Source organism: Bos grunniens, chromosome 8, assembly GCF_055505025.1.
Source record: "Bos grunniens cultivar Pamir isolate PY7600 chromosome 8, Bosgru_T2T1.0, whole genome shotgun sequence".
Lineage (NCBI taxonomy): Eukaryota > Metazoa > Chordata > Mammalia > Artiodactyla > Bovidae > Bos > Bos grunniens.
The window spans coordinates 38,471,627-38,489,444 of record NC_141172.1 but is presented as its reverse complement, the minus strand read 5'-3'; the positions used below and the strand labels follow the sequence as shown (position 1 = coordinate 38,489,444).

Sequence of the window (17,818 nt, the reverse complement as noted above, 5' to 3'; positions counted from 1 at the left end):
CAGTTTGGGATTAGCAGATACAAACTACTGTACATAAAATAAACAACAAGGTCCTAGTATAGCACAGGGAACTATATTCAATATTCTGTAATAAGCCATAATGGAAAAGAAGGTGAAAAAGAATATATATTATAATAGTGTATATTATTACATATATATAACTGAATAATAATATATATCATATATACATAACTGAATCACTTTGTTGTACACAAGAAACTAACACATTATAAAGCAACTATACTTTAAAAATATTTAACTTAAAAAAAAAAAGGAGGTGGAAGAAGTAAGCCTTTTATAACTATGTGATAATGTGAATATGGCAGTGACTTAGCCTGGTTAGACAAGACTCCCACGTCTCAGACCAATAGTGGGAATCAGCATTATTTAGCACTTTGAGTGGGCATCTCATCAGGGCTGCTAAAGAGAATAAAGGGGCACCAACCAAGATGAAGTGATCCGCCCACAAACAGGTGAGCGGATCACCTTATTTATTTATTATCAATAAAACATTCAGGTTCCAAGAATCCCTTTCCCAACAGAAGCCCAGCTAGGCACTGGTAACTTACTGGAAAGCCTTCAACTGTCTTCATGAGCACCTCCCTACACATCCCAGGGTGCGAAGGTGTCAGCCGTGGCTCAGGGAAGAGAAAGTCCCGTGTGTTTTCTTCATAGTAGGCCAACTCTTGCCACACTACAAATAAAGGAGAAAATGCATGAGTAGATATATTCTGAAAATTATGTATCTACATCATTTAAACTAAATAAAAGTTGGACCGTTGATGGCAGAGATGACACTCAGATAAAAACAGATATTTTGATCACAGCACCTGGTACTCAAGAGGCGATGTCTTCTACTACTTTTTATCTCATGCATGATTTTCAAAAGCCTTCCCAATCATTGATCTGAAGGGTTGCTCCCCAAAATAAAATAAAAAAGAACATCTCTTTCCATCCATCCATCCTTCCATTCTTCACTTTGACAAATGTTTTCTAAGGACATATCATGGGCCAGGTCCTAGGGATAGAACAGGAACAAGGTAGACAATGCTCTGTTCACCCAAAGGTTACAGTGTAGACTAGGGTTCAATAGATTCTGTGGTGCAGGAATGTCAGTGTCCCAGTGGCCTAGAGAAGAGCCAGAGCTGCCGCTCTCAGCAGTACTGATACCAACCCCAGGAATGTTTTGTAAATCTGTGGGGAAATTTCAAGGGCAGGAACCAGAGGTCAGAGTGTCTTGCAATGCCCAAGACACTCCTGCATAACTTTCTAACATCGTACAGACATTCTTTCAGGCAAGAAACCTTTTTACAATTATCTGAGCCTGGAACCTAACTGCTACATATAAACACAAAGCATTTTTTTTTTTTTTTGCACAATTTAAAAATACACTGAATTTTCAGGAATGCAGGTACCATGAAAACTAAGGAACAACTGTATTGTGCTTTGTCTAAATCTTTACCAAGATCCTTTCGGCACTGTGAATACTACAAATACTACAAAATTGAATACTATAAATACTATATACCAAATACCATACCTTTCTCAACATTTACATGTTAGCATACATCTCATTTTATTTTAAATCACTTTTCTTTGTACTTCTCCTTTATATTATGGCTGAATATTACACAAATTATTTGCAGTGAGCTATATAAAGTTGGTTGGTTATATTATCTGTGGGGCTTCCCAGGTGGTGAAGAACCTGCCTGCCAATGCAGGAGACATAAGAAATATAGATTTGATCTCTAGGTGGGGAAGATCCCCTGGAGGAAGCAATATACTCCAGTATTCTTGCCTAGAAAATCCCAAGGACAGAGGACCCTGTTGGGCTACAGTCTATGGGACTGCAGTCAAACACAACTGAAGAGACTTAGCATAGCACATATTACCTATGAATATTACTTCAATATGGTCAAAAGGATAATACAAAATACTCATCACCAAAAGATCATTTCAGGTGCAATATGATTAAGAATCACTGAGCTAAAGGACAGAAAAGCTAACATCTTAGACCCCCTTGCCTACAAAGAAGGTGCTATGCAGTGGTTTGGACCAAGAACACCATCAAAAAAGTAATTGTAGTCAGTGAGGAAGCTTTACTGTTTAGTGACTCTTACTTTACTTGTGAGATGAACTTGAATGAGGGTACTTTTTGTTATCTCGAATGTACAAAATAATCAACCTTACATCAAATAATCTGATGGCTTAATGTCTTCCTACTTATTCCATTTAATATGAATGTTAGATTCTAACAAGGATCAAAGTGCAAAAAGAATGTATTCTACATTTTTCATATTTTTCTACTCCTCCCTTCAAAAACATGCTCCAGCCACAATGAACTGATATGTCTTTCCCTCCTCTGCTATGTACTTCCTCAGCTTATGCTATTTCTTATAAAACATTCTTTCTTCCTTCCCATCCTGTTGAGATATTATTTATCTTTCAAGTTAATGTCTTACAGTATCTCTAACATACTACAGACTATATAGCCCACCAGGCTTCTTTGTCCATGGGATTCTCCAGGCAAGAACACTGGAGTGGGTTGCCGTTGTCTCTTCCAGGGGATATTCCTGATTCAGGGAACGAACTTGCGTCTGTCTTCTGCATTGGCAGGTTCTTTACCACTAGCGCCACTAGCGCCACCCGGGGAAGCCCATCTCCAACAAAACAGGTCCAAAAGAGAACTTGATTTTTTCCACAAATAAGCTCTCCTCTACCTTCCTATTAGAGGAACCAGATCTAGTTAATCAACCCAATACTCCAGGCTCTATCCTTTGTTCCACTCTTTCACTCCTTATAGATATGCATTAGTAAGTCCTGTTGACTACATCTGTTGACTACACCTTTGACTATATGGACCTAGGTTGGCAAAGTAATGTCTCGCTTTTTAATATGCTGTTTAGGTTGGTCATAACTTTTCTTACAAGGAGCAAGCCTCTTTTAATTTCATGGCTGAAGGCACCATTTGCAGTGATTTTGGAGCCCCAAAAAATAAAGTCTGAGACTGTTTCCACTGTTTCCCCATCTATTTCCCATGAAGTGATGGGACAAGACACTATGATCTTAGTTTTCTGAATGCTGAGCTTTAAGCCAACTTTTTCACTCTCCTCTTTCACTTTCATCAAAAAGTTCTTTAGTTCTTCTACACTTTCTGCCATAAGGGTGATATCATCTGAGGTTGGTGATATTTCTCCTGGCGATCTTGATTCTAGCTTGTGCTTCATCCAGCCCAGCATTTCTCAAGATGTACTCTGCATATAAGTTAAATAAGCAGGGTGAAAACATACAGCCTTGACGTACTCCTCTCCCGATTTCAAAAGTCTGTTGTTCCATATCCAGTTCTGTTGCTTCCTAACCTACATACAGATTTCTCAAGAGGCAGGTCAGGTGGTCTGTATTTCCATTTCTTTAAGAATTTTCCACAGTTTGTGGTAATCCACACAGTCAAAGGCTTTGGCATAGTCAATAAAGCAGAAGTCTTTCTGGAACTCTCTTGCTCTTTCGATGATACAACGGATGTTGGCAATTTGATCTCTAGTTCCTCTGCCTTTTATAAATCCAACTTGAACATCTCGAAGTCCACAGTTCACGTACTGTTGAAGCCTGGCTTGGAGAATTCTGAGCATTACTTTGCTAGCATGTGAGATGAGTGCAATTGTGCGGTAGTTTGAGCACTCTTTGGCATTGCCTTTCTTTGGGATTGGAATGAAAACAGACCTTTTCCAGTCCTGTGGCCACTGCTGAGTTTTCCAAATTTGCTGGCATATTGAGTGCAGCACTTTCACAGCATCATCCTTTAGGATTTGAAATAGCTCAACTGGAATTCCATCACCTCCATTAGTTTTGTTCATAGTGATGCTACTGAAGGCCTACTTGACTTCCCATTCCAGGATGTCTGGCTCTAGGTGAGTGATCATGCCATCATGATTATCTGGGTCATGAAGATCTTTTTTGTATAGTTCTTCTGTGTATCCTTGCCACCTCTTCTTAATATCTTCTGCTAGGTCCATACCATTTCTGTCCTTTATTGAGCCCATTTTTGCATGAAATGTTCCCAGTATCTCTAATTTTCTTGAAGAGATCTCTAGTCTTTCCCATTCTATTGTTTTCCTTTATTTTTCCTCCACCATAGTTTGGTCTCAGGTCAAAAAGGGAGGGAATATAGCCCTGCCTTTCAACAGAAAATTGGATTAAAGATTTACTGAGCATGGACCCAGTGATCAGAATAAGACCCAGTTTCCCCCTCAGTCAGTCTCTCCCATCAGGAAGCTCCTATAAGCCTCTTATCCTTCTCCATCAGAGGGCTGAAAACCACAATCACAGGAAACTAACCAATCTGATCACATGGACCACAGCCTTGTCTAACTCAATGAAACTATGAGCCATGCCATGTAAGGCCACCCAAGATGGATGGGTCATGGTGGAGAGTTCTGACAAAATGTGGTCTACTGGAGAAGGGAATGGCAAACCACTTCAGTATTCTTGCCTTAAGAACCCCATGAACAGTATGAAAAGGCAAAAAGATACAACACTGAAAGATGAACTCCCTAGGTCGGTAGGTGCCCAATATGCTACTGGAGATCAGTGGAGAAATAACTCCAGAAAGAATGAAAAGAAAGAGCCAAAGCAAAAACACTACCCAGTTGTGGAAGTGACTGGTGATGGAAGTAAAAGTCTGATGCTGTAAAGAGCAATATTGAATAGGAACCTGGAATGTTAGGTCCATGATTCAAGGCAAATTGCAAATGGTCAAACAGGAAATGGCAAGAGTGAACATTGACACTTTATGAATCAGTGAACTAAGATGGACTGGAACGGGTGAATTTAACTCAGATGACCATTATATCTACTACTGTGGGCAAGAATCCCTTAGAAGAACTGGAGTACCCCTCATAGTCAACAAAAGAGCCCGAAATGCAGTACTTGGATGCAATCTCAAAAACAACAGAATGATCTCTGTTCATTTTCAAGGCAAACCATTCAATATCACAATAATCCAAGTCCATGCTCCGACCAGAGACTGAAATTAAATGGTTCTATGAAGACCTACAAGACCTTTTAGAACTAACATCCAAAAAAAATGTCCTTTTCATTATAGGGGATGGGAATGTAAAAGTAGGAAGTCAAGAAATACCTGCAGTAACAGGCAAATTTGTCCTAGGAGTACAGAATGAAGCAGGACAAAGGCTAATAGAGTTTTGCCAAGAGAACACACTGGTCATAGAAAACACCCTCTTCCAACAACACAAGAGACAACTCTACACATGGACATCACCAGATGGTCAGTACTGAAATCAGACTGATTATATTCTTTGCAGCCAAAGATGGAGAAGCTTGACACAGTCAGCAAAAACAAGACCAGAAGATGACTGGCTCAGATAATGAACTCCTTATTGCCAAACTCAGACTTAAATTGAGTAGGGAAAACCACTAGACCATTCAGGTATGACCTAAATAAAATCCCTTAGGATTATACAGTGGAAGTGACAATTAGATTCAAGGGATTAGATCTGATAGAGTGCCTGAAGAACCATGGGTGGAGGTTCGTGACATTGTACAAGAGGTAGTGATCAAGACCATCCCCAAGGGAAAGAAATGCAAAAAGGCAAAATGGTTGTTTGAGGAGACCTTACAAATAGCTATGAAAAGAAGAGAAGCTAAAGGCAAAGGAGAAAAGGAAAGATATACCCATCTGAATGCAGAGTTCCAAAGAATAGCAAGGAGAGATAAGATAGCCTTCCTCAGTGATCAATGCAAAGAAATAGAGGAAAACAATAGAATGGGAAAAACTAGAGATCTCTTCAAGAAAATTAGAGATACTGGGAACATTTCATGCAAAAATGGGCTCAATAAAGGACAGAAATGGTATGGACCTAGCAGAAGCAGAAGAGGTGGCAAGAATACACAGAAGATACACAGAAGAACTAACAAAAAAGATCTTCATGACCCAGATAATCACGATGGCATGATCACTCACCTAGAGCCAGACATCCTGGAATGGGAAGTCAAGTAGGCCTTCAGTAGCATCACTATGAACAAAACTAATGGAGGTGATGGAATTCCAGTTGAGCTATTTCAAATCCTAAAGGATGATGCTGTGAAAGTGCTGCACTCAATATGCCAGCAAATTTGGAAAACTCAGCAGTGGCCACAGGACTGGAAAAGGTCCATTTTCATTCCTATCCCAAAGAAAGGTAATGCCAAAGAGTGCTCAGACTACCGCACAATTGCACTCATCTCACATGCTAGCAAAGTAATGCTCAAAATTCTCCAAGCCAGGCTTCAACAGTACGTGAACTGTGGACTTCGAGATGTTCAAGTTGGATTTATAAAAGGCAGAGGAACTAGAGATCAAATTGCCAACATCCATTTTATCAACGAAAAAGCAAGAGAGTTCCAAAAAAACTTTCTACTTCTGCTTTATTGACTATGCCAAAACGTTTTGACTGTGTGGATCACAAGAAACTGTTCATATTAGATGCCCAAAATACTGGAGTTTCAACTTCAGCATCAGTCCTTTCAGTGAGGATTCAGGGTTGATTTCCGTTAAGATTGACTTAAGGTTGACTTAAGATTAATCTCCCTGTTGTCCAAGGGACTCTGAGGAGTCTTCTCCAGCACCACAGTCTGAAGGCATCAATTCTTCAGCACTCTGCCTTCTTTAAGGTCCAGCTCTCATAATCATATTTGACCACTGGGAAGACCATAGTCTTGACTATACAGACTTTTGTTGGCAGAGTAATGTCTCTACTTTTCAACACACTGTCTAGGTTTATCAGTGAATGACAGATCTTGGTTTAAATGTCACCTCATTAGAAAGGGAGCAACCCAACCTACAGGAGCCTGTCACTCCCTACCATATCCCCCTATATTATTTTCAACCTAATAGTTATCACGAACTGCTATTTTTGTTCAGGCATTCATTCATCATCTGCTACCATGAACGCTCCATGAAAGCAGTAACCCTTCCATTCATCATTAAATTCGTGCCAAGATTGTCCCTAGAAAGGTGTGAGCTTAGGTGTCAGTTACTAGTACAGGGCTCAGCCAAAACAATCTTGCCTGAAAAGGAATCATACTGTCAGCATCTTTCATAGGTCCCTTGAGATATCATTCAAGACAGACATATTAAAACTGAATCACAATGTCCAGAAATGAGTGGAAACCTAGATGAGTGGGATGGGGGGAAGGGTGAGAGGGAGGTTCAAGAGGGAGGGGATATATATATACTCTTAGCTAATTCATGTTCTTGTACAGCAGAAAACAATACAACACTGTAAAGCAATTATCCTCCAATTAAAAATAAAATTTACAAAAAGAAAGAAAGGAGTGGTAAAGTGCAGCAACCCTGTCCCAAGCCTATGAAATGTGCCTGGGCATAGTGAGTACTATTTTATAACTGCTTCTTGAATGAATGAACGTAATGATTAATACATTAACCACTCAGTAGGTACTAGTTCCGCTCTGTAAGACTGAGTTTCCACAACTGTAAAAAAAAGAAAAAAAAGAGGGAGACACAGACTAAATGTTCTCTAAAATCTCTGCCAATCTTATCATACATTCATTTTTTAATAATTTCTTTTCATTCATACATTCAAGAAATATGCATTGAGAACATACTATGTGCCAGGAGTTCTAGACACTGGATGGATGATACTGAACAAGATGGATACAAGACCTGTCCTCCTGACACTTACAGTCTGTAATTATTAAACAATTATTCAAATAAGCATACAATTTAAAATGATGATAAAGGGAATTCTGTGGCAGTCCAGTGGTTAGGACTCAGCATTTCCACTGCAGGAGGGCACGGGTTCAATCCTTGGTCATAGAACTAAGATCCCGCATTCTATACGCCACGCAACTTGGCCAAAATAAATAAAATAAAATGATGATTCAGAGGAAGATAGGGAGAGAGGTGGGAAAGTGGGTGGAATTCTAAAATCAATCTTCTACTTCACTAGTTTCATCCAGGCCTTGTTTTGTCAATGCGCCTTTTAAAACACTTTCTGTGATGGGTATGACCTCCTACCTTTGTTGGCCAGAAATAGACTTCCTCATATCAGGGCTCAAAAGTGCCACCTGAAAACGGGAAGTGAAGTAACAATTTCCTCACCCATTATTAGCAACAAAACACAACTTTTTAATGAAGCTCAGACCACAGTGGTAAAAAACTATTTCTAGGTTCAGACAGAGCTGGTTCAAATCGTTGTTTCAGCAATTACCAGCTATGTGACTTTGAGTAAATCATGTATATTTCTTAACTTCCTTTTCCTCTTCAGGGAAATGCAGAACTCATAACAGCACTTGTCCCTTAGGTCTACTGTGAGGACAAATGACAAACATGTGAAGCAGAGCACAGAGAGTGGCTTTACCTCCCATGATCACAAATGCTCTGTGACAGCAGCCCAGCAGTGTTCCCAGCACTACTGGCCTCCATGAACATCGTGTGTTTTCAGCCATATGTTCCTACCAAGAATATGTGGATGCATGGTGTGATGCTCTATCACGGGCTTTTCCTTTTTTCTTTCATATGTTTTGGCTAGTTCTTATCACTGTATTCAAAGTGATAGTTACTGCTTATTATTCCTACATTTAGCAGGAATTAAGATAAAAATGGGAGGTCCAAGAATTGAAAGTGAGTTCTGCTATCTTTGGAATCACAGAAATAAAAAGAAACTGAAAAAAAATAAGTGAGACTGAAATAGGGTTATAAAAACAGAAGGCGGTAAAGCTTTTCAATTCTGTCTCTCTGGTTTGCTCATCTTCTAAAGATCCAAACTGCCACCCAGTGTGAAAATGACAGAACACCAAGGGGATGTTACAGCAAGAGCCAAGGTTAAAAGTAATAAATAAACATATGTACAGGCTGAGCAAGTCTAATAGGCCAAGTGAAATGTCTGAAAGAGCTCAGTGTTCTTAATAATCTGATGGCACAGATAGGGAGGTCATCAATGCCATCAGTGAGAAAGATCTCCCCAGAAAATGAAACAAATGAGACTTCAAGAGAAATAATAACTTTAATAATAATACTGGTTCTAGAAATAGCTAACATTTATAGAGCACATCAGAACTGACAGCTTGTTTCCCAGTATGGAGTCTCATTTGATTACCTCTTTACAGGTAACTGAGGCTCTGAGAGTTGAAGACACTTGTCCTAATGCCACATGGCAAAGTAAGAATTCAAAACCAGATCACTGGACTTCCCTGGTGGCACAGTGGATGAGAATCCACCTGCCAAAACAGGAGACATAGGTTCAATCCCTGGTCCAGGAAGATTCCACATGCTGTGGAGCAACTAAGCCTGTGCACCACAACTACTGAGCCCACCTGTGTGCTGCAGCTCCTGAAACCCACGTGCCTAGAGCCAATGCTCTGCAGCAAGAGAAACCACTGCAATGAGAAGCCCGTGCAACACAACAAAGACCAATATATATATATATATATATATATATATATATATATATATATATAAAAATTCTTAAAAAACCAAACAAACAGATCATCTGAGGCAGGAGTTCTTTCCTTGCTAATGCCTAGTAAACATCACTGCTGCTGCTGCTGCTGCTGCTAAGTCGCTTCAGTCGTGTCCGACTCTGTGCAACGCCATAGATGGCAGCCCACCAGGCTCCCCCGTCCCTGGGATTCTCCAGGCAAGAACACTGGAGTGGGTTGCCATTTAAAATCAAGCTCTGATTCAGGGAATGGGTGCCCATTAAAAGAGTATGTTAAAAGCTGGACTGAATATACATGACTTATCCCAAAGTAGAAGTTTTTATTTAAGAGGTCAATAAAAGAAAGCACCAAGCTCACTGTCAAATAGGATTATGCTGCCCCACCCGTGTCTATTTGCTTTTTCCCATCTTTGTAAACTGAAGACCCAGGAGTTTTTATTGCTTCTAAGCCGAATTACTAGATTTCTTCATTCTTTAGCAGTACAGTCCTATGCAAATCTGAGGTACTTATCTCAGAAACTTAACGGTCAGAATATGTCTTAGTACTATGAAAAAGTATCAGACACAGTAATACTGACAACAAAATTAAAAAGTAACAATTCAGCCAATGAAGAATTGATCCCTGAGAACCTAAATGTGGCCCATGTGACCCCACAGCACAGTCCACTTGAGACTTAAAGCAAGTCATTTTTACTTAATTACCTAGTATCAAGAACCAGCAGATCTAGAGGGCTCACATATCACCACTCTATGCCTGGTGCCACCAGCATAATACCAAGAAGTGGCACAGGGTAGAGCATTTTCTGAGTATACGTCCAATAAACAGATGTTGCACAAATTAATGGATCAACCTATATTTATTTGAAGCCGAACAAAATTAATTCTATTGAACGATTCAAGTTTAATCTCACTAAAATTACAATCTGAAATTGAAGGATAATAAAGAAAAAGAAGACAAGTGTAATAAAGCCTTCACTTTGTATCTTTTATATCTGATTAATTCTAAGTTATAACCCATAACCATGCATTCAGTTTTAACACTCTCCAGTCATTACAGTTTTGAACTATTCTTGCAACATTCTCACAGATGGATTTCTAGTCAAGTAAAAAACAAATGGCAGTCAAAAATATATCTGAAGTTTCAGGAAATACATATTCAACCTATATATATTATATATATATATATAATATATATATGCATAGATATGTGTATATATACATATACTAAATATTAGATATATTTAATATTTATGTACTCATATGTGAGTGTGTGTTTGTCTATATATCTATATATTTTAGGATTGGTTGAATATACTAAATACATTATATATATTAAATGCATTATAAAAGGCATAAAAAAACAACAAATTGTTAATAGCAATTATTTCAATGAATATTGTTGATGAATATGGTCTTTTACTATTTTATATAATTTAGTTAGTTAAAATTTTTACCATAAGAATATTTAGCTATTGGGTAACTTTTTTAACTCACAAAAAATTAAATAAGACCTGGTCCTGCTTCTATTTCATTAGCAAACTACAATATAACTTGCCACTTATGATATGTTTGAACACAAAACTAGGTCAAATTAAAAACTCAATGCCCTGATTTTAGCCTGTCACTTTCTTCGCTCTGTTCTGCCTACCTAAGAAACAACAGACATATATAAGAGTGTCCATCCCCAGACCCACTGAGATCTTAGGGTTCTTGTCTGTTTAGGACCTGCCTTGGCCAATAAACCAAGAAGAAGAAGAAAGAACGTCAGACTCTGGGTCCACTCCATTGGGGCCCTTGATCTGCTTCAAAACCACCACAGTGAGCAGCGCCACAGTCTTCAGAAAAGCCTCCACAGCCACCTCTGCTTTAGCTGAGGTATCTGCCAGGCTCACCTCCTTCTCCCATGCTTTCTTAAGAAAAAGAAAATTTCACACAATGAAATATTAAAATGATGCAAACATATGTATTAAGTATCTGCTGCTGCTGCTGCTGCTGCTGCTAAGTCACTTCAGTCGTATCCAACTCTGTGGGACCACATAGACGGCAGCCCACCAGGCTCCCCCGTCCCTGGGATCCTCCAGGCAAGAACACTGGAGTGGGTTGCCATTTCCTTCTCCAAGGCATGAAAGTGAAAAGTGAAAATGAAGTCGCTCAGTCGTGTCTGACTCTTAGCGACCCCATGGACTGCAGCCTACCAGGCTCCTCCGTCAATGGGATTTTCCAGGCAAGAGGACTGGAGTGGTGTGCCATTGCCTTCTCCAGTGCGTGAAAGTGAAAAGTGAAAGTGAAGTCGCTCAGTCATGTCTGACTTTTAAGTATAACGGATTTAAAACTTTCAGGAATTTACACCAAAATGCAATGTTTATATCCAGACATTGCTCCAGAGGTAATCAAAGGACACTGACTATCACGTTATACAGAAGGAAACAAAACAAACTATAATATAGGAAAGTGGAAACTTTTAAGAAATAAATTTAAAATGTTAAGGTTGTCACAAATCATATCTAAAAAGAAGAGACCAAAAATATGGTAAAATATATTTTAAAGAAATTATTACATACTTTTTAAACACAAAAAAATCCAAATGATAGTATCCAGCATTAGCCAGGGTATGGGGAGCAAGCACACTATATAATGTTAAATGCAGTAAAAATAATGGAAACTTGCCGGGGATCAGTTTACTCCCAGGTTTTTATAAGATATGGTTCAATCTAGCAATTCTATTCTTTACAAATATATCAAGAGAAAAAATTGTTATAAATATAAAGACAAACAAAGACAAAGAAATCCTAATGTTCAACAATATGACTTTAAGGTTCATAGTAATGCTATGGAAAATACATAGCTATTGAAAATGACAAATAAGTTACCTATATGTAACAATTTAGAGTGAAAAAGTAAAACAAAAAATATTATTTACATACTTCTTATAGACCTATAAAAGCACAAATAAATTCATGAAATTATTTTATGATATAAAAAATAATGCTTTTTGGCCTGTTTTTAAAAATTACAATATAAGGACTTCCCTGGTAAGATTCAATGGTAAAGAATCTGCCTGCCAATGCAGGAGACACAGGTTTGATCCCTGATCTGGGAAGATTCCACATGCCATGGGAGCAACTAAGCCTATGCACCACAGCTATTGAGCCTGTGCTCTAGAGCCTGGGAACCACAACTACGAAGCCCATGTGTTGCAACTACTGAAGCCTGTGCACCCTAGATCCTGTGCTCAGCAACAAGAGGAGAAAGCGCAATGAGAAGCCCACACACTGCAATGAAGAGTAGCCACTGCTCGCCACAGTTAGAGAAAGGCCACACAGCTTCAAAGACCCAGCACTGCCAAAAACAAAATAAATAAATACATAAAAGTTAGTTTTAAAAAAGTACAATATAACAGTGACATACAGTTGGGGAAGCTAGTAAAAGACAGTATATATGACCTTATTTACTTAAAAAATCCATATCCATATGTTCTAACCACAGAAAAGTATCAAGAAACATGACCACCAAGTATCACCAAAACATAAATAAAGGTTCCTTCATAATTTGGGAGTGCTTTTTACAAGTCAAAACTGGGAAGTTGGTAAGGGAAAAGGTAAAATGTATGGTAGCAAAGACCAGAAGCGTATGTGAAATGTTTCTGAGTTTTAGGTATCCTCTCTCTTTCTCACATACACACACAGACTTTAAAATCACCAGATAATCAGCCACACTGAGAAACTCTGAGAATTGGTGTCACCAGGTGGCAGTTACTACTTGCTCTCATTAGCTCAGGTCTCTTGCATAACACAAAACAAAGGCATTACAGAATGCTTTCCTCCTCAAGTCCCATGATTCTTGCACAGAGGTCACAAACTTTTTCGGCAAAGGGCCAGAGAGTAAAGTATTTTAAGCTTTGAAAGCCATATAGTCACAACTAGTCAACTCTCACTGTAACTAACACAAAAGCAGCCATAAACACTTCTATGAAGGAGTGTGGATAAAAACATCACAGATGATGAAATTTGAATTTCATATAATTTCCATTGATCAATAAAACTCTTTCTTTAAAAAAATCTTTTTCCAGCCATTTAAAAATGTAAAAACCACAGACAGTTTGGCTGGCAGTTCCTTAAAAAGCTAAACATGGAATTACCATATGATCTATCAATTCCACACCTAGGTATATAACCAAATATAAGAGAACTAAAAACACATACCTACACAACTTGTACAGGAATGTTCACAGAAGTGCTACTCATAATATCCAAACATTGGAAACAACTCTAATGTCCATTAATTGATGAGTAGATAAACAAAATATGGCATATTCATATAAAAGATCATTAGTCATAAAAAGGAATGAAGTACTGATATATGCTACAAGGATGAACTTTGAAAACATTTTGCTAACTGAAAGAAGTCAGACATAAAGGGCACAAATTGCCTAATTCCATTTACATGAAAAGTCCAGTATGAGAAAATCAACTAGAGACAGAAATTAGATTAGTGGTGGCCAGGGGTTGGGAGGAAGAAAGAATGAAGAGTGAGTGCTAATGAGTACAAGGTTTCTTTGGAGGGAATAAAAATTCTAAAACTAGATAAGTGGTGATGGCTACACAATCTTGTGAACATACTAAAAATAACTGAATATACTTGAAAATGGTGAATTTTATAGTATATGAGTAAATCTCAGTTCTTTAAAATGTGGAAGCCAATCCCAGCTCATGGGTCATACAAAAACAAACCACAGCTAGATTTGGCCTGGGGGCTGTAGTTTGTCAACCCTGTTCTAGCATCAACAGAGAAGATGGCTTTGGGCTAAACTCAGACACACACACACACACACACTCACTCACTCACTCCACAAATTACAACACTGTCAAAAGCAAATATTTGAAAGAAGCTGAGTTGGGACTAAAAAAATTACTTGATAATTATTACATAAAACTGTGAAAAAGTGGAAAGTCAAAGAACCAGTTCAAGTTATGATTACTAATATATCAAAGCCATAAAGTTACTCTTCTGAAAGTGGGAAAAATTCAATAGACCAGTTGGGGAGAGGGAGCATGTGTTACAGAAAGCACAACTTTTAAATGCAAGTCACAATTGTGTCATGCCAAAATCCTTTTAAAATTGTTAGATAGCATCACCAATTCAATGGGTATGAATTTGAGCAAACTCTGGGAGACAGTGGAGGAGAGAGGAGCCTGGTGTGCTACAATCCATAGGGTCGCAAAAAGTCGGACATGACTTAGCGACTCAATGACAAAAACAACAACAAAACTAATTTAGAAATTCATTTATTGGCACATTACCTGGAGACACTAGCTGTATTAACTCAAATCTGGTTAGAAAGCCTAAAAAGAAAAAATTAGATTTTAATACTTCAGAATATTGTCAGAGTTTTTCATTAATTACTAAGTGTAAAACTGCCATAACACCCTATTTATATTACTAAAATAATAATAAGTGGCATACCACCAATGAATCAGGTATTTCTAGACCCAACATATTGGGACATGTGGTAAGAATAACTGAGTTATAAAAATAGATTTTGTCCCCTGAAAAGTATCGACAAAATGTGATATTTTCTCTCTCAAAAATGTATTCATAAATCACCAAAATAACAATATATTTTTCATTTTAAAAGTCAAAATACTGTTATCCATTAACCCATAAAAACTTACCTTGCTTAAAAGAGTATGCTATTTGACTATATAAATAAAACAACAATTTTTTATCTTTCCTGAGTTCAAAATATATTTAGAAATAGTGTCTATACTCAATATGTTAGCAAGTTTGGAAAACCCAGGAGTGGCCACAGGACTGGAAAAGGTCAACCTTCACCCCAATTCCCAAGAAGGGGAGTACTAAAGAATATTTAAACTACTGGACAATTGTGCTCACTTCCCATGCTAGTAAGGTTATAGTCAAAATCCATCAAGCTAGGTTCAGCAGTACTTGAATGAGAACTTCCAGATGTACAAGTTGGGTTTAGAAAAGGCAGAGGAACAAAAGTTTAAATTGCCAACATTCACTGGATCATAGAGAAAGCAAGGGAATTCCAGAAAAACAACTACTGCTGTTTCATTGACTACGCTAAAGCCTGTGACTGTGTGAACCATAACAAACTGTGGAAAACTCTTGAAGAGATGGGAATACCAGACCATCTTACTGTCTCCTCAGAAACCTGTATGCAGGTCAAGAAGCAACAGTTAGAACCTTATACGAAACAACTGACTGGTTCAAAATTGAGAAAGGAGTATGAAAAGGCTGTTTATTATTGTCACCCTGTTTATTTAACTTATATGCAGAGCACATCACTCAAAATGCCAGGCTGGATGAGTTACAAGCTGGAATCAAGACTGCCGAGAGAAATATCAACAACCTCAGATATGCAGATGATACCACTTCTAATGGCAGAAACTGAAGAGGAACTAAAGAGCCTCTTGATGAGGGTGAAAGAGGAGTATGAAAAGGCTGCCTTAAAATTCAGTATTAAAAAAACTAACACCATGGCATCCAGTCCTATTGCTTCATGGCAAATAGAACGGGAAAAGGTGGAAGCAGTAAGAGATTTCCTTTTCTTGGGCCCAAAATCACTGCAGATGGTGACTATAGCCATGAAATTGGAAGACGCTTGGTTCTTGAAAGGAAAACTATGACAAACCTAGATAGTATATTAAAAAGCAAAGACATCATTTTTCCAACAAAGGTCCATACAGTCAAAGTTATGGTCTTTCCAGCAGTCATGTACAGATGTGAGAGGCAGACCATAAAGAAGGCAGAGTGCCAAAGAATTGATGCTTTCAAATTGTGGTGCTGGAGAAGACTCTTGAGAGTCCCTTGGACTGCAAGGAGATCAAACCAGTCAATCCTAAAGGAAATCAACCCTAAATGCTCTTTGGAAGGACTGATGCTGAAGCTCCAATACTTTGGCCACCTGATGCCAACAGCTGACTCATTGGAAAAGACCCTGATGCTGGAAAGATTTAAGGCAGAAGGAGAAGAGGGCAACAGAGGATTGAGATGGTTGGATGGCATCACCAATTCAATGAACATGAACTTGGACAAACTCCAGTGACGGACAGGGAGGCCTGGCTTGCTCTGGTCCATTGGGTTGCAAAGAGTCAGACACGACTTGGCAACTGAACAACAAGGATATGTTTTATAAGGATAAGGTCTATAAGGATAAGAATAAAATTCAAATATTAAAAGTAATTTAAAATACAAATGATATAACAATAAAAATCAGTAAAAATAATTCCCACAAAATATTAGAAGTGAAAACATTTTAATATAGACAATAATGGTGATTACACTTAATAATACTGTATTATATACCTGAAAGTTACTGAGAGTAGATCTTAAATGTTCTCACCACAAAAAAAAAAGGTAATTATGTGATGTGATAGAGGTATAACCTAGCACTACTGTAGTAATCATTTTGCAAAATACCTGAGTATCAAATCCACATGTTGTACACCTTAAACTTACACAATGTTGTATATCAGTTACATCTCAAAAAAGCTAAAAAAAAAAAAAAAAGCTAAAAAATACATACCATAAAAGTAAAATTCTTCCTTTGTAGACTTAAGAAAAACATGAATATGTAAGAACAAAATTTTAAATGCCAAGAAAATTAAAAGCCAAGACAGCCCATAATTTTGTTTTCCAAACAGGAGGGAGGATTATATTCTTTTCAACCATCACCCCAAAGGTAATGTGTTGCACTTCATCTATCTCAGTTTCTAAATTCCTTATATTCAATTAATTATCACCACAAGCCATGCCATGATTGGAAGACTTAATATTGTTAAGATGCCAATATTCTCCAAGATGATCTACAGGTTCAATGCAGTCTATCAATGCCTATCAACTTTCCAGTTGGCTTCTTTGCAAACTGACAAGCTGATCCTAAAGTTCATATGGCAAACTAAGGGAACCCAAATAGGAAAAACAATCTTGAAAAAGAACTTCCTGGTTTTAAAACTAACCATAAAGCTATAATAAACAAAATAGTGTGGCACCAGCATAATGACAGATACATCAATCAATGAAATAGAATTGAGACCCTCCAAAAAAACCCTCACACTTATAGTCAGTTGATTTTCAACAAGAGTGTTAAGACTATTCAATGGGGAAAAAATACTCTTGGTAATAATGGTGTGAAGACAACTGGCTATCCAGATGGGAGAGACTGAAGTTGGACCCTTCAGTTCAGTTCAGTCACTCAGTCGTGTCCTACTCTTTGGGACCCCATGAATTGCAGCATACCAGGCCTCCCTGTCCATCACCAACTCCCGGAGTTCACCCAGACCCACGTCCCATTGAGTCAGTGATGCCATCCAGCCATCTCATCCTCTGTTGTCCCC

General features: G+C 38.1%; 1 protein-coding gene across 50 annotated transcripts in view; it reads right to left on the bottom strand.

Annotated features, from left to right (window-relative positions):
- SPATA6L (spermatogenesis associated 6 like) overlaps window positions 1-17,818 on the bottom strand; it is a 70,103-nt gene that overhangs the window by 40,878 nt on the left and 11,407 nt on the right. For 30 of the 50 annotated variants that reach the window (XR_015169591.1, XR_015169595.1, XR_015169590.1 and 27 more), the window contains 2 exons: window positions 14,759-14,800; window positions 570-694 (listed from right to left, as the gene is read on the bottom strand). Coding sequence is in view for 29 of the 50 variants with exons in the window: in XM_086415268.1 (XP_086271394.1) it covers window positions 570-694; window positions 14,759-14,800 (167 nt within the window). In the remaining 21 variants the exon portion in view is untranslated. Of the gene's footprint in view, window positions 1-569; window positions 695-830; window positions 1,019-14,758; window positions 14,801-17,818 lie in introns of those variants that run through there. The other 20 variants (XR_015169609.1, XR_015169606.1, XR_015169601.1 and 17 more) reach the window with 2 other exon arrangements.